This window comes from Bombina bombina, chromosome 2, assembly GCF_027579735.1.
Source record: "Bombina bombina isolate aBomBom1 chromosome 2, aBomBom1.pri, whole genome shotgun sequence".
In the NCBI taxonomy this organism is placed as follows: domain Eukaryota; kingdom Metazoa; phylum Chordata; class Amphibia; order Anura; family Bombinatoridae; genus Bombina; species Bombina bombina.
In genome coordinates this window covers 530,553,026-530,578,765 of record NC_069500.1, presented here as the reverse complement: position 1 = coordinate 530,578,765, position 25,740 = coordinate 530,553,026, and the positions used below count along the sequence as shown (strand labels likewise).

At 39.4% G+C, this 25,740-nt stretch overlaps 1 protein-coding gene across 1 annotated transcript in view; it reads right to left on the bottom strand.

The window, feature by feature from the left end:
- IRF9 (interferon regulatory factor 9) overlaps window positions 1-25,740 on the bottom strand; it is a 79,801-nt gene that overhangs the window by 45,857 nt on the left and 8,204 nt on the right. The window contains exons 2-6 of the mRNA XM_053702362.1: window positions 17,470-17,663; window positions 10,626-10,806; window positions 7,111-7,229; window positions 5,432-5,549; window positions 3,711-3,755 (exon numbers count right to left, since the gene is read on the bottom strand). Of these exons, the coding sequence (XP_053558337.1) occupies window positions 3,711-3,755; window positions 5,432-5,549; window positions 7,111-7,229; window positions 10,626-10,806; window positions 17,470-17,649 (643 nt within the window). The 5' untranslated portion in view covers window positions 17,650-17,663. The remainder of the gene's footprint in view (window positions 1-3,710; window positions 3,756-5,431; window positions 5,550-7,110; window positions 7,230-10,625; window positions 10,807-17,469; window positions 17,664-25,740) is intronic.

Here is a 25,740-nt window from a genome sequence, read left to right as displayed (position 1 = left end):
AGTTACTCATGGAGTAAGGTTAGGATTCCTAGGATATTGTCTTTTCTACAAGAAGGTTTAGAAAAGGGTTTATCTGCAAGTTCTTTAAAGGGACAGATCTCAGCTCTGTCCATCCTTTTACACAAACGTCTGTCAGAAGTTCCAGACGTTCAGGCTTTTTGTCAGGCTTTGGCCAGGATTAAGCCTGTGTTTAAGACTGTTGCTCCACCGTGGAGCTTAAACTTAGTTCTTAACATTTTACAGGGTGTTCCGATTGAACCCCTTCATTCCATTGATATCAAGCTGTTATCTTGGAAAGTTCTGTTTCTAATGGCTATTTCCTCGGCTCGTAGAGTCTCTGAGTTATCGGCCTTACATTGTGATTCTCCTTATCTGATTTTTCATTCAGACAAGGTAGTTCTGCGTACTAAACCTGGGTTCTTACCTAAGGTAGTCACTAACAAGAATATCAATCAAGAGATTGTTGTTCCATCATTGTGCCCTAACCCTTCTTCAAAGAAGGAACGACTTCTGCACAATCTAGACGTAGTCCGTGCCTTAAAATTTTATTTACAAGCAACTAAAGATTTTCGCCAAACATCTTCCCTGTTTGTAGTTTATTCTGGTCAGAGGAGAGGTCAAAAAGCATCTGCTACCTCTCTCTCTTTTTGGCTTCGTAGCATAATACGTTTAGCCTATGAGACTGCTGGACAGCAGCCTCCTGAAAGAATTACAGCTCATTCTACGAGAGCTGTGGCTTCCACGTGGGCCTTTAAGAATGAGGCCTCTGTGGAACAGATTTGCAAGGCTGCAACTTGGTCTTCTCTTCATACTTTTTCCAAATTTTCCAAATTTGACACTTTTGCTTCTTCTGAGGCTGTTTTTGGGAGAAAGGTTCTTCAGGCAGTGGTTCCTTCTGTGTAAGATCCTGCCTTTCCCTCCCGTCATCCGTGTACTTCTAGCTTTGGTATTGGTATCCCATAAGTAATGGATGACCCGTGGACTGACTACACTTAACAGGAGAAAACATAATTTATGCTTACCTGATAAATTCCTTTCTCCTGTAGTGTAGTCAGTCCACGGCCCGCCCTGTTTTTTATGGCAGGTCTAAAATTTAAATTAAACTGCAGTCACCACTGCACCCTATAGTTTCTCCTTTCTCGTTTGGTTTCGGTCGAATGACTGGGTATGACGTAGAGGGGAGGAGCTATATAGCAGCTCTGCTTGGGTGATCCTCTTGCACTTCCTGTTGGGGAGGAGTTAATATCCCATAAGTAATGGATGACCCGTGGACTGACTACACTACAGGAGAAAGGAATTTATCAGGTAAGCATAAATTATGTTTTCTTCTAACTCCAGAGCTGTCTCACTTTCCTCGAAACCCAGGTAGTCTGGATAATACCGCTGACAGTGTATTATCCATGACTGCCGCCATGTCTTGTAAAGTAAACGCCATGGGAGCGCTAGATGTACTTGGCGCCTCTTGAGAGTGAGTCCCTTGAGCGGGATTTAAAGGTTCTGACACGTGGGGCGAGTTAGTCGGCATAACTTCCCCCTCGTCAGATTCCTCTGGTGATAAATTTTTTAAAGACAGAATCTGGTCTTTATTACTTAAAGTGAAATCAGTACATTTGGTACACATTCTAAGAGGGGGTTCCATCATGGCTTCTAAACATAATAAACAAGGAGTTTCCTCTATGTCAGACATGTTTAAACAGACTAGCAATGAGACCAGCAAGCTTGGAAAACGCTTTAAAGCAAGTTAACAAGCAAATAATAAAAACGGTACTGTGCCTTTAAGAAAAATAAAAAAGGTCAGAATTTGAAAAACAGTGAAAAAAAGTAAATCAAACAAAATTTTTACAGTGTGTATAATAAGCTAACAGAGCATTGCACCCACTTGCAAATGGATGATTAACCCCTTAGTTTAAAAAACGGATAAAAAAAACGATATAGACGTTTTTTTAACAGTCACAACAAACTGCCACAGCTCTGCTGTGGCCCTACCTTTCCATACAAACGACTTTGGAAAGCCTAAAAGCCCTTTAGAGAGGTCCTATAGCATTCAGGATACTCCTTGAGGGAAGCTGGATGGCTCAGTCTGCAAAAGTTACTGCGCAATTAAGCGCTATATTAGGCCCCTCCCACCCATGTCTACACAGTGGAAGGCCTAAGAAAACTGTTTCTAGGCAAATTTAAGCCAGCCATGTGGAAAAAAACTAGGCCCCAATAAAGTTTTATCACCAAAACATATATAAAACGTTTAAACACTCCCAGCAAACGTTTTATATGACAGGAATTGAAAAAGAATAAGAGTATTACCTCTGACAGTAAGCATGATACCAGTCGCTATTAAATCACTGTAATCAGGCTTACCTTAAATAAATCTGGTATCAGCAGCATTTTCTAGCATTTACATTCCTCTAGAAAAAAATTAAACTGCACATACCTCATGGCAGGATAACCTGCACGCCATTCCCCAGCTGAAGTTACCTTTCTCTTCAGTTATGTGTGAGAACAGCAATGGATCTTAGTTACAACCTGCTAAGATCATTAGAGACCACAGGCAAATTCTTCTTCTATTTTCTGCCTGGGATAAAAATAGTACAACTCCGGTACCATTTAAAAATAACAAACTTTTGAATTGAAGAAAAAACAACTACATTTCACCACATCTCTCTTACTGCTTCCATGCTTGTCGAGAGTTGCAAGAGAATGACTGGAAGTGGCAGTTAGGGGAGGAGCTATATAGACAGCTCTGCTGTGGGTGATCCTCTTGCAACTTCCTGTTGGGAAGGAGAATATCCCACAAGTAATGGATGATCCGTGGACTGGATACACCTTACAAGAGAAAATTGGGTTTCATGTTCCTTTAATAAAGCCTTTGGAGTGTCAAAAAAAAAAAAGAGATGACATGCTTATTATTTTAAAGGTATACCAATGCAAAAAGGTTTGACAAGCATGCTAGAACAGAAGTAGATAACTTTCTATGTGTCAGGGCCTATAATAATGTCATTCAGCTAAAGCAGCTGCAGGATGGAAGCTTTTAAGCTAGAGTATCACTGGTGGGTACTACTGGCCAAGGGAATATTACAATTGTAAAATTAACTGGAGACCAAAGAAAATTAATGCATTATAGGGAATTGACTTCTGATGACCACCATATCAAGTGAGCTATACAAAGGTTTATTGACCCAGCATACATATAACATATACAAGGTTGTGGCTTGTACATCAAAAGACCTTCAATTTTATGCTTGCCCTGTTTTATCTTTCTTACTTTTTTTTCTATCTTTCTCCTTTCTCTAGGCCATATGTATGACAGGAATTATAGGACAGTGGGAGTGATTAAACATTCTGCTATGTTGGGTGTTTTTGCCTCCTCCTAGTGGACTGGAGTTTATTCCCACATGTGATGGCTTGTGGACTCACCACCTTGAAAGAAATTCATTTAATCAGGTAGACATACATTCTTTTTTTATTTAAAGGTTTTTCTGTTGGGGTAGAGATGATCTACTTGTAACCATAATAAGGGCCACTGTAAAATGTTAATATGTTACAGATTGTAAATACAGTTTATAAATCCCAGAAGAGCTGTCTGCCAGCAGGTGTTTACCTTCACACCTGAGATCACATTGGACTATGGCCATGGATTGCTACTGCCACCTTTAACAGGATTAGAAAACATGTTAGATATATGTCATTTACAGAAAATTGTAAGGATGATTTACCTGTATTTGTCATCTGTGTAGACAGAACTGGAGAAACAGTTAGTGCTGCAAAAAGAAACAGAGTATAAATATCAATATATATAAATATATATGTATACACACACACACACAATCAATGCAAACATATAAGCTGTCATTGGCAGAGTTGTACGGTGTGCAGTAGTGATCAAACCAGCCTCTCTATAGAACCCATTCTGCTTGGTACCTCCTAGGGAGAATTTAAAGAAATGTGTGTTGTGAGCTGTTGGTTTGTGGGTTCTGGTGTATGTGCCTGCATGTTAAAGTGTGTGAATATGTCTTGTGTAAGGTGGTGTGTGAGTGTCTGATGTGTAGACGTACAAAATGTTGTTATTCATATTAAAAACTAATCATGCAGTATTAACTTTATTACTCAGTGAGCTGAAAAACACATTTTATTTCACCCTCTGAGTCATCCATTACACGGCCCCTCAGCCACAATATATAATTAAACATTACTATGAATAAACTAAAATAAAGACAGAGACAATATTCGTGGTATAAAATTCTGGCCACAGCCTGTTTATTAAGTTAACATATAACTTAAATGAAAAAACCTCATAAATAACAACTTTGTAACATAACAGAAACACTTAATGGGGCATATGTATCAAGCTCCGTATGGAGCTTGATGCCCCGTGTTTCTAGCTAGCCTGCAGACTCGCCAGAAACAGCAGTTATGAAGCAGCGGTCACAAAGACTGCTGCTCCATAACCTGTCCGCCTACTCTGAGCAGGCGGACAGACATCGCCGGAAATTAACCCGATCGAGTACGATCGGGTTGATTGACACCCCCCAGCTGCTGGTGCAATGCTGAATACGGCGAGCATTTTGCTCGCCGTATTCAGCGAGGTCTGTCGGACCTGATCCGCACTATCGGATCAGGTCCGACAGACCATGATAACTAGAGGCCATTGCATTTACCCAAGCCTTAGTTATTATTATTGTGCTAGCCTCAACTTATCATAACCTTTAGTCCCCATGACTCAAGGTTATTTTGATCTATGACCAGGCCGTTTTTCTCTCAGCTGGACCTAGCAAGATGCTAAATCCGTTCCAATCCCACCTACAACCAGCTCCAAGGGACCCCATGCCCAAGGAGCTAATTACCTAGCTCTCCCACCCCTTGGGGAGGCTACCAACAGCCTTTTGTATGCTTTAGTCTGAAAATTGATGATGCTAGCACCCCCGCCCACCAGCTGTGACAATATAAAACATCAAAAGAAAAAAAGGGGAGGGTAGGGAGGAAAAAACTGTCCACCAACGTTCTTCCTTCTCAGGTAAAATAATGGCGCCAAACCCGCCCTCTGACCAACACTAAATAGTGCAGCCCCTACTCTTCTTCCTACGACCATGGGGCCTCTGTCCTCCCATGAGGTAAAAGGGCCCCTCCCACTATGTTCCCCCGTTTGCAGGGCCCGCCATTCATGCTTGTGAGGCCTGTCTCTGTTTATCAATAGATTTGTGAGAGCTGACCTTCTCACACAGGGCCTCAATCTCTAAAACTCTCATCAATACTGCAAAGTCCCTCGAAGAAATGTAAAGCATTTTAGAGTAAAAGCTAAAAGGATACCGAAACCAATGCAAGGTGATTTTTATTTGCGTAAAAAAATGATCATTTAAAGAATTGGGACCAGGGAGAAGAATAAGTTCACAAGCACACAAATACACATACATAACTGTCTGAGGTATGTATAACTCACGTTCATGCCTGTGTTGTAGAGTGCTGTTGGTTTCTGTGCTGCTGGAGTCACTTCCTATCCCAGAATCCTCTGGGGAAACAGGACTTGTGACGACTACATAATCAACACTAGACAGGTCCTGAAACAGACAGAGATATTCATAAAGAAATACAGATTAACACTCCTAGTACTATGTTTATATGAAGTATGCCCCTACCAGTTCATTACCATAGTTTTGCAATAGTGGCATTACTGTGGATGCCAAAATGCCTGTAAAATTTGGATGCCAAATATGCCTGTAAAATTGCCACCAGGGGTGTTTTCTCCTGTTAAGCCCTCTCTGGCATCCAAATTGTTCCTCCTAACCATAACGGCTACAATGTCACCACTCACCTATCATTGAAATGTGTGATTGGTGACATTGTGGTGCTGCAATGGCATGTGTGATGAGATCTCCAACCACTGCAGTAATTGCTGCTATCAATATTCATTAAAGGGACATTAAAGTGGTACACATCTCTTTAATGTCCCTAGGTGGACTGCAACACAAGTAAGCATTTAAATATGAATCTAGCACTTATGCATGTTTTAAAGACATTTACCCTGTTCTTGTAGCCTCCAGACTGCCCCATTCTCTCTACTTTTATTTTATTTTTAAACAAGGCAGCGGTCAAAGTAACCAAGACATTTTGACATTTATTTTTTAAGTAAAGGGCTTTCTCAAGTGCTATTTGATTGGAGGAAGTGTGTATAGTATTTTAGTTCCCCAATGTAATAAGAACATTTAAAATACTTCATGTCAAGTTTTATTTGTAAACACAAATTTTAACCAACCTCAGTAAATAACAAAAAACAAACAAAGATACTGCTAATATGAAAGACCTACAAGGTAATGGACTGCACTATCACTCTCAGACCAGTCTGGGTGCACACTTATGAGTTACACATGCAGCAGGGTGTGCAGGGAGGAACATTTATTGTGCTGTCCAGGGTCACTATTTTTCTACTGTCCAGCAACACAATGCATGCCCTGCAGCATGTGTAACTCATAAGTGTCCAGGAAAATACGGCCGAGGTGGCAACCCTAGTGCACTAGAGTTGCAACTAGCAAACATTATTATAATCCAGCAACATATATTTCTCGATAAAATGACAGAATTTAAAATACCACATATATCTCGCTTTGCAAAAAGCAATCTTTCCTACATTTTTATAATTTTAAGCATGAAATGTAGGTTTTACACATGGGGGGGGGATGCATGTAGAGGTGACTAATTCCAGTGACCTTTATAGATTACTCACTTAGTGTCTGCTGAGGCTGCTCCCTGTGTTGCCCTGGGTAATTTAAAAGCTCATGTTTACCCCCTAGAATATGGGCTTCAAAGATAAACTCCTAAGAATACCAGGTTGGGTAACCCTGGGTAGGTTATATTAAATTGCTATATATTTCTGTAAGACGTAATTAATTGGGTTAGTGGGTTATATAAAAAGCAAATAGCATCCCCTGCCCCTCATACACAGATTATGAGGGAGATTTCATTAATAGTAAACTGCATAATCTCCAATCACCTCACCATAACAGTTTACCACCTATCCTAAATCCACCACATCATTTGTTACATTCCTGGCATTTATAATATTCTGTAACACAGGGCAAACAGTGTTGTTTCATTATTTGTTTTTAAAAAGTACTCTCTTACCAAGTTAAGGGTAGGCCTCTTCTGGTTTTGTGCTTCTCCATCTCCCTCATCAGATGAGCTGTCTTTTGATTCTACAGCACTTTTCCTTTTCTTCCCAGTTTTTCCCGAGCCTGAGGTCTCTGTCAGTGTGGAAAAAAAATATTATTCTAAGTGTTTTAGTCATTTTAAAACCTCTCAATCACAAGGCACATTCAGATAAAATATGCACATGAGAGCACTATTTTAACATGTGAAACTTTTTTCATGCAGCAAACATTTTAAATTAAAACTGTTAACAGGATTCTAAGGTTAAAGGATCATTAAATACAGTAGAGGTTTCAATTTGAAGGCCCCCTGCATCATGTGACAGCCATAAGCTAATTACAGAATCATATGTATACACTGTAATAGCTTGCACGTGCTCATTAGGAGTTGGTGCCTCAAAAAGTGTTCATATAAAAAAAAGAGTGCACACAATGTAATAATGGAAGTAAATTAGAAAGTCTATTAACCCCTTCACGCCGTTAGACTTAGTCTTTAACGTAGAAGGACAGCATGGAATGTCCTACCTTATATGGTGTCCTGCAGCATCCACCATTTGCGTAATCAAATATCGGACTTGAGGCGTGCCTACTAGCGTAGGCAGTCCCCCGTGATCTGATCCTGGCCTTGAAATCACATGATCATTTTGATCTAAGCACTTGCACCCTAGCATGAAGTGGTTAAAACTACATGCTCTAATCTGAATTTTAATTTTGACTTACGTATCCCTACAGAAGAGTATGCTTGTGCACAACTCATACCTGGACACAGGATTAGTCATTAAAAAATCTGTAATATTCTAAAATGTTATCTTTTATATGCAACAAAGAGACCAAAATATTTTAACATGCCTTTTAATATTGCAAACTCATCCCCATATAGTGGACTCCTAATTTAAGTGGTGGATTTCAAATTGTACCAATTTGTTTTATTTATTTTTATTATTTAAATTGGTTATTTTTTATTAGACACTGTTTTAATGGACATTTAGAGTGTTTTAATAAATATCTTTAGAAGTGTGTGTGCATGTTTGAAATCAAGAATACAATAATCAGACTGTAAATTATGACTGCATGTCAGTGTTTGGAGGCACATGAAAATGGGAAAATGGATCCTCGGTGTTCATGTCTCTTTATCTTATTATTCTATCCTGTTTATAGTCTCAAATGTTATATCACAGTATTGGCCATATCTGGGTTCAGTTATCTTCTGTCACTTAGTCTTGGTCTCCTTTTATTATCATCATACTTTATTTATGAAGCGCCAACTTATTCCGCAGCACTGTCCACGGGTACAATTCATTTAAATAAAACAATGATATAAAACTTGTAAGAGACAGGACAAAATCTTACAAACACATATAGGGGGAATTGAGGGCCCTATTCCTGTGGGAACTTACAATGGCAGCCTTTCTCAAGATCATTTTCTATTGCCAAACCATCACAATCCTTTAGAAAAACGTATCAAATTATTTATATTCAAAACTCCCCATAGACTTTGATGGTGTTTTTCTGGTGGTAATAATTTAATATGTTTTGACGCCCATTCTAGATAAGGCATCTCTTTTTTCATTTTCAAGTTTTATGTCATAAAAGCTCATGGAACTTCAAAATATTCTACCACACTTTTAACAAAGCATGGTCTAAATAGTCTGGAAATTGTTTTAGCACCTGAATACAGTTCACCTTAATAAACAATATCAGGGCAATCTCTAATATGTCATGAAGTATTTGAAGAAAGCATTTTATTTACAGGTAGCCTACAGCTGCACAGGAAACCTGTAATTTATATTTTTACAAGAGGAGCTGCAGAAAATTATCTTGGGATAGAAAACTGCTGCCTTTAACTGGATGCATATGAATTCAGACATCCCAACCCTCCCTGAAGTTCAGGGAGTCTCCCTGATTGTAATAGCGGCTCCCTGATGCCAGCAAATGGAATGCAATCTCCCTGAAACTCCAAGTACCATGATCCAATGTGGCCCAAATCCGGAAAAGTGTGTCTTTAAGGAATGCCTTTAGTTGCTGGGACGTTATAGAACCCTTAAAGCATGCATCAGTAACCAAAAATTCCCCACTGATTTTAATAAAATAAAAACACAAATACTACCTTATTTACTGCAGGTAATTAAACTGTATTCTAAAATATTTAAGCATTTAACTAGCGTACGATCACTGGAAAATAGGTTTGTTGCATGTGGTTGTGCAATAAAGCTACTTTTTTTAAAATGTGACTTTAGTGGGAAGCTACTTTAATAAGTCTGTATCTTATTTAAGGTTTCAAGGTGTCCAATATATAACTGAAAGGGGGGGTTGAAGCCACCTCCCTGAAATGAGTTTTTGCAGGTTGGGATGTCTGTGAATTACCCATTAGTTAGGATTTTAAGGTCATACCTTAAAGAATTATAAAAATGTATATAAAAAAAAGAAGTAATAAAAAACATACCATTGAAAAGAGTAAATTAAAAGCATTATAATCAACTAACTTATATTTGAATTTGAAGCTTCTTACTTGATACAAAATGAAAATTTTTATCTTCTAATTTACATCACCAATTCCAGCCCCCAGCTATGCTCCAAATTAGCATATTAATTTATGCTGATCGCATTTCCAAGCACCTACGCATTGCAATCAATATTATGTATGCTTATATTTCTATGGGTGAACTTACAATAATAATAATTGGATACTTGTATAGCGCACAACCTCGAACTTCGATTCTGCTGCTTCGCTCGTGTCTGTTGCTAATGAATTTGGCTGAGGCTCCAATAACACTGCGGTCACGACTGCTAAGATAGTAACATCTTGTAGTTGGTATGATCGCATATTGCGCATGCTCATATTACAAACCGCATGCGTGGGACAGTGCTTGATACCTAGAACTGCATAGAGTGATAGAACCCAGGTTTCTCACCGTGTAAATTAGCCTTACAGTGGGTTTGGAAACCCACATACTTTTGAATCAATATTGCAAGGAAACAGCTTAAGATCCAAAACGCAAGGTATTTGATCAAATGTTAAGGATATATATTTATATAGACAATGGGGAAAAAATCCATTTTATATCCCTTTAAAGGAAGATAAAAACTTAAAACAATAGTTTTTTTATTTCACTAAAATAGAATATATATTGGAAAAAGGCTGCTTTTTAAAAAATAAATGACTACACAACCACAGACTTTCACAAGATTGATTATATTGGCATTCAGGGGTAAGAGACACAAACACCATTTTCCCTTGGTGCATGTGTGGTGAGTAAACTAGCATTTACTGGGCACAGCCAAGAATATGTGCCTACAAATCACGTTTCTATGTAGAGAAGTTTCAGATCAGTGCAAAAATGTATATTTTTTACTACATGGGAGATAAATAGTGCAGTCAATCCTTGCAACCAGTTAACTTAAATGTATAGTTTTTTATTATTCTTTGCGTATTTTGCCACCGTCCAATGTTGCAGAATCTATTTTTTTATACTGTACACAATTAGCACTTACCCTGCTCCCCAACTGGAACAATCCTGTAGACTTTGTAAGGCTCAGAGATGTCCAGGTGGGATCTGTCAGGGAGCTCTTCGAATTCTGGGCTCTTATTCAGAGCACAGCGAAGTCTTGTCTTCCAGGAAGCTGCATCAACTTTGTCCCCATTGTGGAACTTATTCTTATACACTGCCCAGGCCTGCAGACATCACATATTCAGTCAGCTAGTGAATAGGCTAGTAAATAGGATGACTAGAACTTTGTATGAAGCTATTCCACTTTTAGTGATTCTAAATTACTGTAAAAGAATCCCAAAGGCAGAACATACAGTGATCTGAGATGTCATGCATCAAGTCTGCAGAAAGAACAGGACATATGCAGGAACTTTTAGGAACTTTAACTTTTAGTGCTTTAACTTTGCAGCACTGATCCACATCAGGCTGTTCTCTTCAAACAGTGCTGTGCTCTGGCTGCACTGTGTAAGTTTTCCTTAACACAGCAAATTGCTGTTTAAAGTGAAAGTCAAATCTGCAGTAGAGCTGCAAAGCAGCAGCCCATTGATTGTTGACTGGCTCTCAGATTGTTTTCAATCCTACCCCCTAGCCTTTCCCAGTCTACTGTTTTTTCTGAATATAAGCCATTCTCGTGAGCTATGCACCTTTTTTATTATTACATGTCTATGTTAGACCAAAAGAAAAGGAAACAAATTTATTCAAGAGACATTTTACAATTTATTTTTTGTCCGCAGCTAATTTGCAATCCAGATTTCAACTGCTGAAATGTATTCTAAAAAAACTTTAAAAATGTAATTATTCTCCAGTTAATCAACACATTGTATTTGAACTGATGCTTTAGTGTAGCTGCCTAATTTAAAATCTATTTTTATTTAAAAATAACCTGCAGAAAATTTTTCACTAAATAAATCTCATTGCAGAAAGTGAAAAAAAAAGAAAATGTATGCTTACCTGATAAATGTATTTCTTTTTTGACACGATGAGTCCACGGATCATCTTAATTACTAATGGAATATTCACCTCCTGGTCAGCTGGAGGCGACAAAGAGCACCACAGCAAAGCTGTTAAATAGCTCCTCCCTTCCCTCCCACTCCAGTCATTCGACCGAAGTTAAGGATAGAAAGGAAAAACCAAGGTGCAGAGGTGTCTGAAGTTTATAATTACCAACAACCTGTCTTACAAGAACAGAGCCGGCCATGGACTCATCGTGTCAATAAAGAAATACATTTATCAGGTAAGCATAAATGTTCTTTTCTTTTTTTATGACACGATGAGTCCACGGATCATCTTAATTACTAATGGGATTCAATACCCAAGCTAGAGTACACAGATGATACAGGAGGGATAAGACAGGAAACCTAAACGGAAGGCACCACTGCTTGAAGAACCTTTCTCCCAAAAGCGGCCTCAGCCAAAGTAAAAAGAGTCAAATATAGAAAAAGTTTGAAAAAGTGAGAAGAGAGAACCAAGTTGCAACCTTGCAAATCTGTTCCACAGAAGCTTAATTCTTGCAACAGTCTTCATGGAAGGAGAGGTAACCTCTGGAAGCTGCTGTCCAACAGTCTCATACGCAAAAAGTATGATACTCTTCAGCCAAAAAGAAAGAAAAGTAGCAGTAGCTTTCTGTCCCTTACATTTTCCTGAGAAAACTACAAACAATGCAGAAGACTGACGAAAATCCTTAGTCGTCTGCAGGTAAAACTTTAAAACACGAACCACATCCAAATTGTGCAGAAGCCGATCCTTCTTAGAATTAGGATTGGGACACAAAGACAGAATAACAATCTCCTGATTAATGTTCCGATCAGAAACTACCTTAGGAAGAAATCCTAATTTAGTACTAAAACCTACCTTATCAAAATGAAAAATAAGGTAAGGTAATGGAACTCATACTGCAATACCGAGAGCTCTGACACTCTGCGAGCAGAAGAAATAAACTTTCCAAGATAAAAACTTAATATACAAGGAATACATAGGCTCAAACTGAGCCCCTTGAGAAATTCTCAAAACCAAAAGAATACTCCATGGAGGAGTAACTGGCTTAGAGTAACTGGCTTTAACACAGGCCTGATCCTGACCAAGGCCTGACAAAAGGATTGTACATCTGGGACATCTGCCAGACGCTTGAGCAATAAAATTGAGAAAAGCATAAATTCGACCCTTTAGGGTACTTGTCGCAAGTCCTTTCTCCAATCCTCTTAGAAAAAAGACAATATCCTAGGAATCCTGACTCTACTCCAGGAATAATCCCTGGATCCACACCATTATGAATATTTATACCATGAAATATGGGTAAAATCATCCTAGACACAGGCTTACGAAACCTGAATCATGGTCTCACTGATCAATTCCTAACCCACGCTTGGATGAAATAAAACTTCCATCCTCCAGTAGTCAGCTTTAGAGAAACTGTCTTTGGATAAAAGAAGGGTCCTTAAAGTAGAAGGTCCTTCCTTCACGGGACTCCCCGGTGGAGGATGTGACACGTCCACCAGGACTGCATACCAATCCTGCGGGCCACGCCGGTGAGAAGAGAATCACTGATGCCTTCTCATGCTTAGTTCGAGCCAAGACTACAGAAGAAAAATCAAACGAAGGAATTAAGTATGCAAAACTGAAATTCCAAGGAAACGTGTCGAGAAGCCATGAGATTCAATTGTAACTGACCCCATAAAGAATCCGGCTGGAACACTCCCGGCTGGACATCCCCCTCCCTCTGGGTAAAAAGTCTGCTTACTTACGAAGACCGCATCTCAGAAGTCCCATCTGGGATGCAGGTCGTCAACAGACAGCAATTGTGGGTATCAGCCCACTGAACGATCTTGGCTACTTCTGTCATGGTCGAGAAAACTCAGAGTCCCCGATGGCTGAAGTAAGATCTAACTAAATCCTGATAAACCCAGCCAAAGCTGAGGCCAGGCAAGGAGATGATTTACTTTTTCAAAACGGTTATGGGAAGAATAGACTCCACCCGAGTCTAAGTTCCCTGCTCTTAGAGAGCCCCAAACAGTTCCCCAGTCCAAAAGACTGACATCTGTTTGTCACACTCAGCCAGATGAACTGCAAAAGCAGGTTCCCTGGAAGCAAGGATCCTGAGACAACCATCTAAAATCTTAACTGTTGAGAACTAAGGTGGAAGTGCTAGGTAAACACAAATCCTAGAATTGCTGACTACGGTCAGCTTTATTGATAAGGAAACTACATAGCTCTCCAAGAAAACTACCCTTGTAGTTGGAACTAAGAAACTCTTTACCAAATTCACCTTCCATCCGGGAGACCGCAGGAAAAATTGTGCGTAATCTTGCTTGTCTAAAGGAAGGCGTCTGAGCCAAAATGCCGTCCAGAAAAACGGTGTCTCTGCAATGCTCCGCAATCAGAGCACCAGCAGCAGTAATCCCGGAACCCTCAAAACAATTCCGAGAACTGTGACCAGGCCGGAAGGAATCACGAGATAAAGTTAGTCTAGCAGGCAAACCCTAGAAAATTGAGATACTCCTAGTGGATGGAAAGATGCACGTATGCATCCTTCAAATCTCCCATGGTCATAATTGACACTCTTGGGCCAAAGAAAAAATAGAACGATAGTTTCCATCTAGAAAAAGAGTGGATTCTAAAATAAGTCTGAAAGTTCCTTCTTTCTTGGGAACCACAAACAGATAGGAGTTGCATCCCAGACCACATTCCTGTTCGGATCAGGAAATCTCACTCCCAGGTCGGAGAGAATCCGTACACAGCGTAAAAATGCCTCTCTATTTAGTCTGGTCTGCCAATAATCTTCAAAGCAGACACCTGCCCCTGGGAGGAAAGTCTTGAACTCTAACTTGTATCCCTAGGACACAATGTACACCACCCAAAGGATCATGAAATCACAAGCCAAGCTTGATCGAAAGAAGGAAAACCTGACCCCATACGGATCAGACGTATGCCCTTCATGCTGTCTCTGATTCAACAGCAGGCTTTTTGGACTGTTACCCCCTATTCTAAGACTGAATGGGTCTTCCTTGAAAGCTTAGACTGCTCCTACGTGGGAGAAGGGGGGGGGGGAAGAATTTCCCTAGAAATCTTGAAAGAACCTAAAATTCTCTTATCGTGTAGATGAACCATCCGCAGACCCAGATTTAACCATACTGCTCTGCGGGCCAAAATAGCAAAGCCTGAATAATAGCTCCCAGCTTAAGAAACCTCTGAATTAAAGAAGTTTACTACCTTAAGGGCATTTATTCTATCCCTCCGAGAGGAATGTCTGTCCAATAGAAACAGACAACGCATCAAACCAGTACGCCGCTGTACTGGTGACAGTATTCATACCAACCGAATTTTGTCAATTTAAACCCTCTAACTTCTACCATAGGGTGTACTTCCTGCATAGGATCCAAAAGAAACTACTATCTTTTATGAGAACAGTATCTCCCTTCTGCAAAGACTCCCTGATAGAGTCTGCTATAGAAAGCATCCTTTTAAATATAGGGGAGGAGAAAAAAGGGATACCCGATTTCTCCTATTCCTGAGCAAATATCTGTATAACCCTATCTGGTACAGGAAATACTTTCACCATGAAGGGCATATTCAGTATAATTTTACTGGACCCTCTAGGAAAGACTACGCCGGTAGAGACTGAGTCGTCCAGGGTAGCTAAAACCTCCACAAGTTCCCAATGGAGGTATTCAAGCTAAAACTGAAGAAAATCAACCTCAGGATAAGATAAAGGTATTACCCCATCTGAGACTGAGAATTCCCCCTCAGATACTACCAAAGTATCCTCCTCTTTCAGGGTACAGGGAAGAAACATTCAGAATATTCATTGAATATATGTCCTCTTGTACTTTTCTCTACAGTGTGGAAAAACAGACAATGCATGAAATGCAAGGTAACTCCAGGTGGAGTGCGAGAGGAAGCGCAGGGCACTGCATGCGGACTATAAATTTTTGGGGCACATTAGGAGAAATTTGTGGCATATCTTGACCATTGTTCTTCCTCCTCCAACATCAGGGAAAAAAACATTCGGAATAGCTACTATTGTATCTGATTAAGACACTTCATCAAGCATTTTCCCTGTAGCATAGGAAAAACAGACATGCAACGGGTATCGCCAAGGACATTAGAGAAGCGATGTCTTGCAAGTAACTCCAAATGGAGTTAGAGAAAAAGTGCAGGGTACTGCATGTGTGGGCTATAAACATTTTATTGACACTTGAGGAGAAATTTTTTATCCCTATAGTAAATTTCTCACAACATAAGGAACAAAGAAAGGGATTGGAGGTTCCACACTTGTTTCAAAACATAAGGAGATACTCTGTAGGATCTCTTGGACCAACCTGACTCACATATGAAGCATATTCAAATAAAAGTCTTAACTTTTCTAATTAAATTGAAACTTAATGTTCATGTGCCTTTAAAAATGTTTAATCAGCCAGGAAGGCACTGTGACATGCTAATGTATGTATGTAATGGGTCACATAACAGACATTACTGTCTCTTTAAATTTTAAAGAGTAACCTTTTTAACTTTTTCTAAGATTTCTCTCTACCCCCAGAAAAAAAGTCAGCACTTACCTCATCTTCTACCTGACAGCAAGGCAGTTCCCAGGTTTAAGAGGTCCTCTCCCTCCTATGGACCTGTGATAAAAGAAAAAACGGAGTAAGATCCCTCAGTCTTTCAGAAGTAGGGCAGCATCAGTATGGGAGGCGCAGTGAGAATTATGTCCCACAAGTTCCCATCGCTCTAAAGCCACCACTGCTCTACTGAAGTGACTGATATGGACTACGGCTACACCCTAGGACAAAGCAGCACAATCTTATACTACTTTAAAAATAATAAACTCTTGATTGAAGAATCATTTACTAACACCTAACTTTACCTCTTCCTATCACTAACGTAGGCAAAGAGAATGACTGGAGTGGGAGGGAAGGGAGGAGCTATTTAACAGCTTTGCTGTGGTGCTCTTTGCCGCCTCCTGCTGACCAGGAGGTGAATATCCCATTAGTAATTAAGATGATCCGTGGACTCATCGTGTCATAAAAAAGAAAGTTCTGCCTCTGGGAAAAGAATATAAAATTATACTCTTTACAGTGACATTCTAAATGCAAACATGACATGATCTAATTGCATAGATAAAGTCCCATTCAGGAGCCACAAGCATTGCAGCTCCCAATCAAAACATGGGCAGTGTTTGATGGGTTGTGTGATTACCTCTTTTGATTGACTGACCAGTTTGGGAGCAGAAAGCTTGCAGCTCCTGAGCTAGACATTACCTTTATGATGGAAATTATCATAAAGTTAGCTAAAATCAGTAAAAGCAAAAAAAAAATGCTCTTATAATCTAAATTTTGTATTGGCACAAAATATTATGAGATGAGTAAGGGTCATTATCATGTATGGAATAACACAGGTATTTAAAGGGACAGTAACATCAAAATTAAACTTTCATAATTCAAATAGCACATGCAATTTATTTTAAAAATGTATTTCTGTTATCAAATTTGCTTTGTTTTCTCGGTACCCATTGTTGAAAAGCATACCTAAGTTGGCTCAGGAGCAGCAATGCACTACTGGGAGCTAGCTGCTGATTGGTGGCTGCACTTATATGCCACTTGTCATTGGCTAACCCATTTTGCTCAGCTAGCTTCCAGAAGTTCATTGCTGCTCCATCAACAAAGGAAACAAAGTGAATGAAGCTAATTTGATAATTGAAGTAAATTGGAAACTTGTTTAATATTCTCTCTGAATTGTGAAAGAAAATTGGGGTTTCATGTCCCTTTAAGAGACTGTAGAGGAAGTTTTGGGTTTATCGAATAGAGAACTGTCATACACAGTTGTGGCGTCACATAAATAGACTGTAAACCTTGTACCTTAAAAATGGCAGCGTCCTCATCGTGCCGAAAATCTTGTTTTCCTGCATGTTTCCAGGGAATTCGGAAGCTAGTTTTATTATCATCATCCCACACAAGTCCTGGAAACTTGCCACTTTCAACTTGCTGCACTAGCCATGGTTTCAGCTTCCGTGTGGAGCGTATACGGCCAGTTGCCATTTGTACCAGGAAACCTGCACAAGTGCAATATAACCATAAAACCACACACTCACAACAAAGTATAAATGGAATATTATCATTGAAACATGCAGCATATTAGTATGAGACAAACATTGTTACTATTGTGTCCCATGGAGATAGCTGACAACATTAGCAATAAAATTTATACTTTTCTGCAGTTAAAATTTCTATGAAGGTATTTGAAACAACAAAATAGGTTACATTTTTTACAAACAAGAAAGATTTCAAAGGACAGTCAACTCCAAAATTGTTATTGTTTAAAAAAGATAGATAATCCCTTTATTACCCATTCCCTAGTTTTGCACAGCCAACATGGTTATATTAACATACTTTTTACCTCTGATTACCTCTTTTTTTTACAGCCCCCCTGATCACTTGGGTATTTATTTATTATCTATTGATTTGCATTTTAGCCAATTAGTGCAGTGTCATCCACAACCCATGGGAGAGAGCACAATGTTATCCATATGGCCCACATGGATTAGCAGTCTCTTGTTGTGAAAAGCTTATAAAAAAAAAAAAGCATTTGATAAGAATTTTTTTCTAGTGGCTTAGAAACAGGCAGAAATTTAGAGGTTTAAATGTTAAAGTATATAAATATAACAATGTTGATTCTGGAAAGATGAGGAATGGATAATAAAGGCATTATATATCTTTTTAAACAATAATAATTTTGGTGTTGACTGTCCCTTTAATTTCCAAAAGCAAAACAAAACAACAAACTACTTTAAAGGGCCAGTAAACCCACAAAGTAATGTTATATAATTCTGCACATAGTGCAGAATTATATAACATCAGCTTAGCGCAAACTTTGTACCTTAAAAGATTAAAGTGAAAAAATGCTACGAAATTTACTTTCACAGTACGCTGCTCCTGGCTCTACTGAGCGGGTCTGTTTGTTTTCCCTAAGCCATCGGGCACGCTGTCTATTCACAGCCAGCCCGATCGCTCCATTAAATTCAATGTAACTCGCTCCTGCTACCAGACCAGAGCGGGAGCGAGTTACATTGAGTTTAATGGTGCGATCGGGCTGGCTGTGAATAGACAGCGTGCCCGATGCGCTTAGAGGAAACAAACAGACCCACTCAGTAGAGCTAGGAGCAGCGTACTGTGAAAGTAAATTTCGTAGCATTTTTTCACTTTAATCTTTTAAGGTACAAAGTTTGTGTTAAGCTGAGGTTATATAATTCTGCACTATGTGCAGAATTATATAACATTATTTTTTGGGTTTACTGGCACTTTAAGGAGAGGCTACCTCAAACAAAGTTCAATCAACAATCAGGAGCAGTGATTCTGGTTTAATGAGGGGAGCAAAAGCTTCAGAATAGAGGCACAAACATGGGGCAAAGTTTAGACACTATCCTGCAGATACAGAACTGTTGTCAACATGCAATTTTCTGTAATCTCTTGTTGTTACAACTGTGCACTATACTGTATTGGATTGTGAGATTCCTACTCACTTAGAAGAATCTTGTTATAGCCTCTACAGGAAAACATTCTTCATAGGTGATTGTACTGGTACTATGTTTAGAACCCGACAAATCACACTTATTAGACTGTAAGAATCAGTTATGGCGCAATTACAATGTTACCAATAATTAATTATTGTCTGCCGTAAAGCTTGAATCTTTCCCATTTAACACTTAAAAGTCCATCTGAATATTGAATAAAAAAATATTGAAACCAGGCAACCACCATAGCATAAGTGCTGTTTTAGGCAGGCACTAACTAGTCACCTGGTTATTACTGACGTAGCTTACTAGCAGGCAGGGTAAACACGCTGCAATGCAATGCAATACAGTGAGGTTCTCTGGGCAGTAGCTACTTCATCATGCCTTACCCACTGATGTAGTCCAGGACAGGTTGTAGCAGTGGGCTTAAAGAGACATTCTAGTCAAAATTGGAATTCACATGAATGCATTTCACTTTTTAACAGAAGCATTTTTTTAATACACATGTATTAACAAAAATACTTCTAATAAAAGCTATAGCTGTTTCAAAATTGTATTTAAGTATGCACCGTGCACCAGCATTTTAAACACAGCACTTGCTCAGAGAGCCCAAGGTGCTTGTATCATCTGGTAATGACTCAATTTATTAATTGCTGACAAGATGCAAGCCCCACTGGTGCTCTGAACAACTGCAGTATTTAAAATGCTGGTGCACTGAGAATATCTAGCTATACTTCACATGCACGTGAAAAGAAAAATGTCAACACTAAAACAGTGATAACGTTTACTAGAAGCATTTTTACCAATACATGTATACTGCACGTGACAACTTTACCCAATTATAAATCCAGCCCTGCAAGTAGTTGGCATTTTATGAGATAATTTTTGATCTTTGATGCAGCAGTTATTGTGGACAGTAGGTCAGTAGATCAAGAAATGCCCCAGTAAATCTAGATTTTTGTTGTTGTATGTTCTCTGATTTCCAGTCCGAGTACATAAAGAGCCTGATGTCTTAAAGGAATAGACAAAATTGAAATGTGCATCAGTTCATTTGGCTTTATATAAAAGCATTTTTGCAATATACTTCCATTAGCAAAAAAGCTTCTAGTAATAGTTATTAATGTTTTTCAGAGACATACGTACATATCCTGTGATGGTCTGTGCACCAGTATTCAAACACCATGCCTGCTCATAGAAGACGTAATTTGTGTCGTACAAACTACTGCTGAGTCTTTGAGAAGGTGTGGTATTTGAATACTTGTGCATGGGCCTTCACAGCATATGTGAGTATGCTGCAGAAAAGCAGTAATAACTTTTACTAGAAGCATTTTTGCTAATGGAAGTATAAAGCAAAAATGCTTACATTTCAAATTGAAATGCACCCATGCACATTTAATTTTTGACCTTTCTATCCCTTTAAGCCCCTGCTAAGCAAAGCGTCACATGATCCAAACTGTGCAACATTATTGAGATGCCTGGCTTCATCAACCCTTGACTCCTACCCTCCCTGATATTATATATCACATGGCTTCCCCTTACTTGACACCTGTCTACACACTTCAACATAATAGAAGATTACAGATAAGGTTTCAGAAAAAACTTACATATATTAAGCAATGAGTAATAATAATAGAGTAAACGTGAAAACCATAGCAAACTCTGTGGTGAGAGTACTAAACTGCACACAGTATTATTAAAGGGACATTATACACTCATTTTTTCTTTGCATAAATGTTTTGTAGATTATCTATTTATATAGCCCATAAAGGTTTTTTTTTAGATAAATGTATAGTTTTGCTTACTTTTAAATAACATTGCTCTGATTTTCAGACTCTTAATCAAGCCCCAAAGTTTTATGTGAATACTGTCAGCTACCTTCTCCAGCTTGCTCCTGTTTGTGAAAAGGGTCTTTTCATATGTAAAAGAAGGGGGAGTGTCTTATTTGCCACTTGCAATGGGCTTTCCAGCTAACTTTTCAACAGAGCCAAACTGACAGCTTCTAAGTAAGTTTTTAAACAGTTTTATACTGGATTTTTATATCAGTATCTGGGCATCTTATTCTTTATAGTAGTGTCTATTACATGCAGTTATATGAAAATGAGTGTATACTGTCCCTTTAAACTAAATACAGGCTGAGCTGTACATGATTCACAGGGGAAGACAGCACCTTATTTAAAGTCCGGGGGCACGGAAACGGGGTTAGCTAGACCCCAATGTCATAGTCACTTTTCCAAGAAGATTTCCAGCCTCCAAATGGTAAAAATAAAAAACCTTTATTCACACAGGGTCCATAATACAAACAACGTTTCAAACCAGCAATTGGTTCTTAGTGACTATGCGCTGTACATGAGACAAACTTACTCTCTTAATGACCCCAACATAACCTGTATGTCACTGGTTGTTAAGGGTTTTTCTGCCTATAATAGCACGGATCTCACCAGCGGCTGGAAGACCACACTATTACAACCTACCTACCTTGGTGGCAACAGCCGCGCTATTAAAAAAGCAAGTCCCATTGAAAGACCAGCAACATACAGGGCACGTCGCTGGTCGTTAAAGGTGTTAATAGACAGGGACAGTTGGCAATATTTACATACACGCACAAATATACACATTCTAAAATGCAGATTGCAAGCTGTGCTATAATTAGTACTGGAAAGGAAAGATGCTTTTCCAGTTGCTAAAGCAACCACTTAGCTGGGCACACGCATAGGAGGTTGGATCAGCATTTGATTGACATGTGCGAGTCTTCTGAGGGCGGCGTCTGTGTTCTTTTCATGGACAGTTGAAGATGTACGTTTTTATTAATAAAATATGTTTTAATGCATGAAAAACAAGTAATAGATTTGAAATGAGGTATTAAATAACTTTATATGAACTACAAGGGAGTAAAAAAAAAATACTATAATGTCCCTTTTAAGTTTTAATTTTACTTTAATTTTAGTGTAGCATTAATGTGAAACTAGGTAGGAGCCTCCCACAAGACAGTGTTTATCAGCAGTTAAAGGGTCATTAAACACTTTAAAGGAATACTGAACCCAAATTGTTTCTTTCATTATCAGATAGAGCATGCATGCTCTATTACTCCTATTATCAATTTTTCTTCGTTCTCTTGGTATCTTTATTTGAAAAAAGCAGGAATGTAAGCTTACGAGCCAGCCTATTGTTGGTTCAGCACGCTGGATAGTGCTTGCTGATTGGTGGCTGCATTTAGCAACTAATCAGCAATTCTACCCAGGTGCTGAACGTTACTTAAAGGGACAGTCTAGTCAAAATTAAACTTTCATGATTTAGATAGGGCCTGCAATTTTAAACAACTTTCCAATTTACTTTTATCATCAAATTTGCTTTGTTCCCTTGATGGTAGTTTTGAAAAGCTAAACCTATGCAGGCTCAAGCTGATTTCTAAAACCGTTGAAAACCGCCTTTCAGCTCGGAGCATTTTGAAAGTTTTTCACAGTTAGACAGTACTAGTTCATGTGTGTCATATAGATAACTCCACGGGAGTGAGCACAATGTTATTTAGGAGTCTGCATTGAATGGCTAAACTGCATGTCTGTCAAAAGCACTGAGGTAAGGGGCAGTCTGCAGAGGCTTAGATACAAGGTAATAACAGAGGTAAAAAGTGTATTAACATAACAGTGTTAGTTATGCAAAACTGGGGAATGGGTAATAAAGGGATTATCTATCTTTTTAAACAATAACAATTCTGGAGTAGACTGTCCCTTTAAAATTTAATGCTTTTTCTGAACCATGAAAGAAAAAATTTGGGTTTAGTATTGTCATGTATATCTCATGGTTTAGACGCTAAGGGCTCCATTTATCGTCCATATTCTCCTAAAAGTTCTCATGAGAAATAATTTCCCTATTTATCATTCAAAAATGTGCCTAAAATTGGGCAAGTTTGACTGTAAAATTCACTGTGGAGAACAGCATTAGAAATCTATTCTCTACCAGTTGTGGAAGCAGTTACACAAAAAAAGAGCTCTACAAGGTGCAAAAAGTATCAATAACAAAGCGCAATAATAATGGTTATTGGAGCGCAATAATAATTTATATTGGCGTGATAAAAAATATATAACAGAGCACCAAAATAATATATAACAGAGCACAAAAATTATATCTATTGGGGCATAAAAGTAAGATATAAAAGAAGCGCTTAAATTGAAAAAAACAGAATTTATGCTTACCTGATAAATTACTTTCTCCAACGGTGTGTCCGGTCCACGGCGTCATCCATAACTTGTGGGATATTCTCTTCCCCAACAGGAAATGGCAAAGAGCACAGCAAAAGCTGTCCATATAGCCCCTTCCAGGCTCCGCCCCCCCAGTCATTCGACCGACGGTTAGGAGAAAAAAAGGAGAAACTATAGGGTGCCGTGGTGACTGTAGTGTATAGAGAAAGAAATTTTTCAACCTGATTAAAAAACCAGGGTGGGCCGTGGACCGGACACACCGTTGGAGAAAGTAATTTATCAGGTAAGCATAAATTCTGTTTTCTCCAACATTGGTGTGTCCGGTCCACGGCGTCATCCATAACTTGTGGGAACCAATACCAAAGCTTTAGGACACGGATGAAGGGAGGGCGCAAATCAGGTTACCTAAACAGAAGGCACCACGGCTTGCAAAACCTTTCTCCCAAAAATAGCCTCCGAAGAAGCATAAGTATCAAATTTGTAGAATTTGGCAAAAGTGTGCAGAGAAGACCAAGTCGCTGCCTTACATATCTGATCAACAGAAGCCTCGTTCTTGAAGGCCCATGTGGAAGCCATAGCCCTAGTAGAGTGAGCTGTGATACGTTCAGGAGGCTGCCGTCCGGCAGTCTCATAAGCCAATCGGATGATGCTTTTCAGCCAGAAAGAAAGAGAGGTAGCAGTAGCTTTTTGTCCTCTCCTCTTACCAGAATAAACGACAAACAAAGAAGAAGTTTGTCTGAAATCCTTTGTTGCTTCTAAATAGAACTTTAAAGCACGGACTACATCTAAATTGTGTAACAAACGTTCCTTCTTTGAAACTGGATTCGGACACAAAGAAGGAACAACTATTTCCTGGTTAATATTCTTGTTGGAAACAACTTTTGGAAGAAAACCAGGCTTGGTACGCAAAACAACCTTATCTGAATGGCATACCAGATAGGGTGGATCACACTGCAAAGCAGATAATTCAGAAACTCTTCTAGCAGAAGAAATAGCAACCAAAAACAGAACTTTCCAAGATAGTAACTTGATATCTATGGAATGTAAGGGTTCAAATGGAACCCCTTGAAGAACTGAAAGAACTAAATTTAGACTCCAGGGAGGAGTCAAAGGTCTGTAAACAGGCTTTATTCTGACCAAAGCCTGTACAAAAGCTTGTACATCTGGCACAGCTGCCAGTCGTTTGTGTAACAAGACAGATAAAGCAGAAATCTGTCCTTTTAGAGAACTCGCTGACAATCCCTTATCCAAACCTTCTTGGAGAAAGAGAGGATCTTAGGAATTTTAATCTTACTCCAGGAGAATCCCTTGGATTCACACCAGCAGATATATCTTTTCCATATCTTATGGTAAATCTTTCTAGTCACAGGTTTTCTGGCTTGGACCAGAGTATCTACCACTGAATCTGAAAACCCACGCTTGGATAAAATCAAACGTTCAATTTCCAAGCAGTCAGCTGCAGAGAAACTAGATTTGGATGTTCGAATGGACCTTGTACTAGAAGATCCTGTCTCAAAAGGTAGCTTCCATGGTGGAGCCGATGACATATCCACCAGGTCTGCATACCAAGTCCTGCGCGGCCACGCAGGAGCTATCAGAATCACAGAGGCCTTCTCCTGTTTAATCCTGGCTACAAGCCTGGGAAGGAGAGGGAACGGTGGAAACGCATAAGCTAGGTTGAACGACCAAGGCGCCACTAATGCATCCACTAGAGTCGCCTTGGGATCCCTGGATCTGGACCCGTAGCAAGGAACCTTGAAGTTCTGACGAGACGCCATCAGATCCATGTCTGGAATGCCCCATAATTGGGTTAACTGGGCAAAAACCTCCGGGTGGAGTTCCCACTCCCCCGGATGAAAAGTCTGACGACTCAGATAATCCGCTTCCCAGTGGTCTACTCCTGGGATCTGGATTGAGGATAGGTGGCAGGAGTGATCCTCCGCCCATTTGATGATCTTGGATACCTCTGTCATCGCCAAGGAAGTCTTTGTTCCCCCTTGATGATTGATGTAAGCTACAGTCGTCATGTTGTCCGACTGGAATCTTATGAATCCGGCCTTCGCTAGTTGAGGCCAAGCCTGGAGAGCATTGAATATCGCTCTCAGTTCCAGGATGTTTATCGGGAGAAGAGACTCTTCCCGAGACCATAGACCCTGAGCTTTCAGGGAGTCCCAGACCGCGCCCCAGCCTAATAGACTGGCGTCGGTCGTGACAATGACCCACTCTGGTCTGCGGAAACTCATTCCCTGAGACAGGTGATCCTGAGTCAACTACCAACGGAGTGAGTCCCTGGTTAACTGGTCTACTTGAATCTGAGGGGACAAGTCTGCATAGTCCTCATTCCACTGATTGAGCATGCACAGTTGTAATGGTCTTAGATGAATTCGAGCAAAAGGAACTATGTCCATTGCTGCCACCATCAA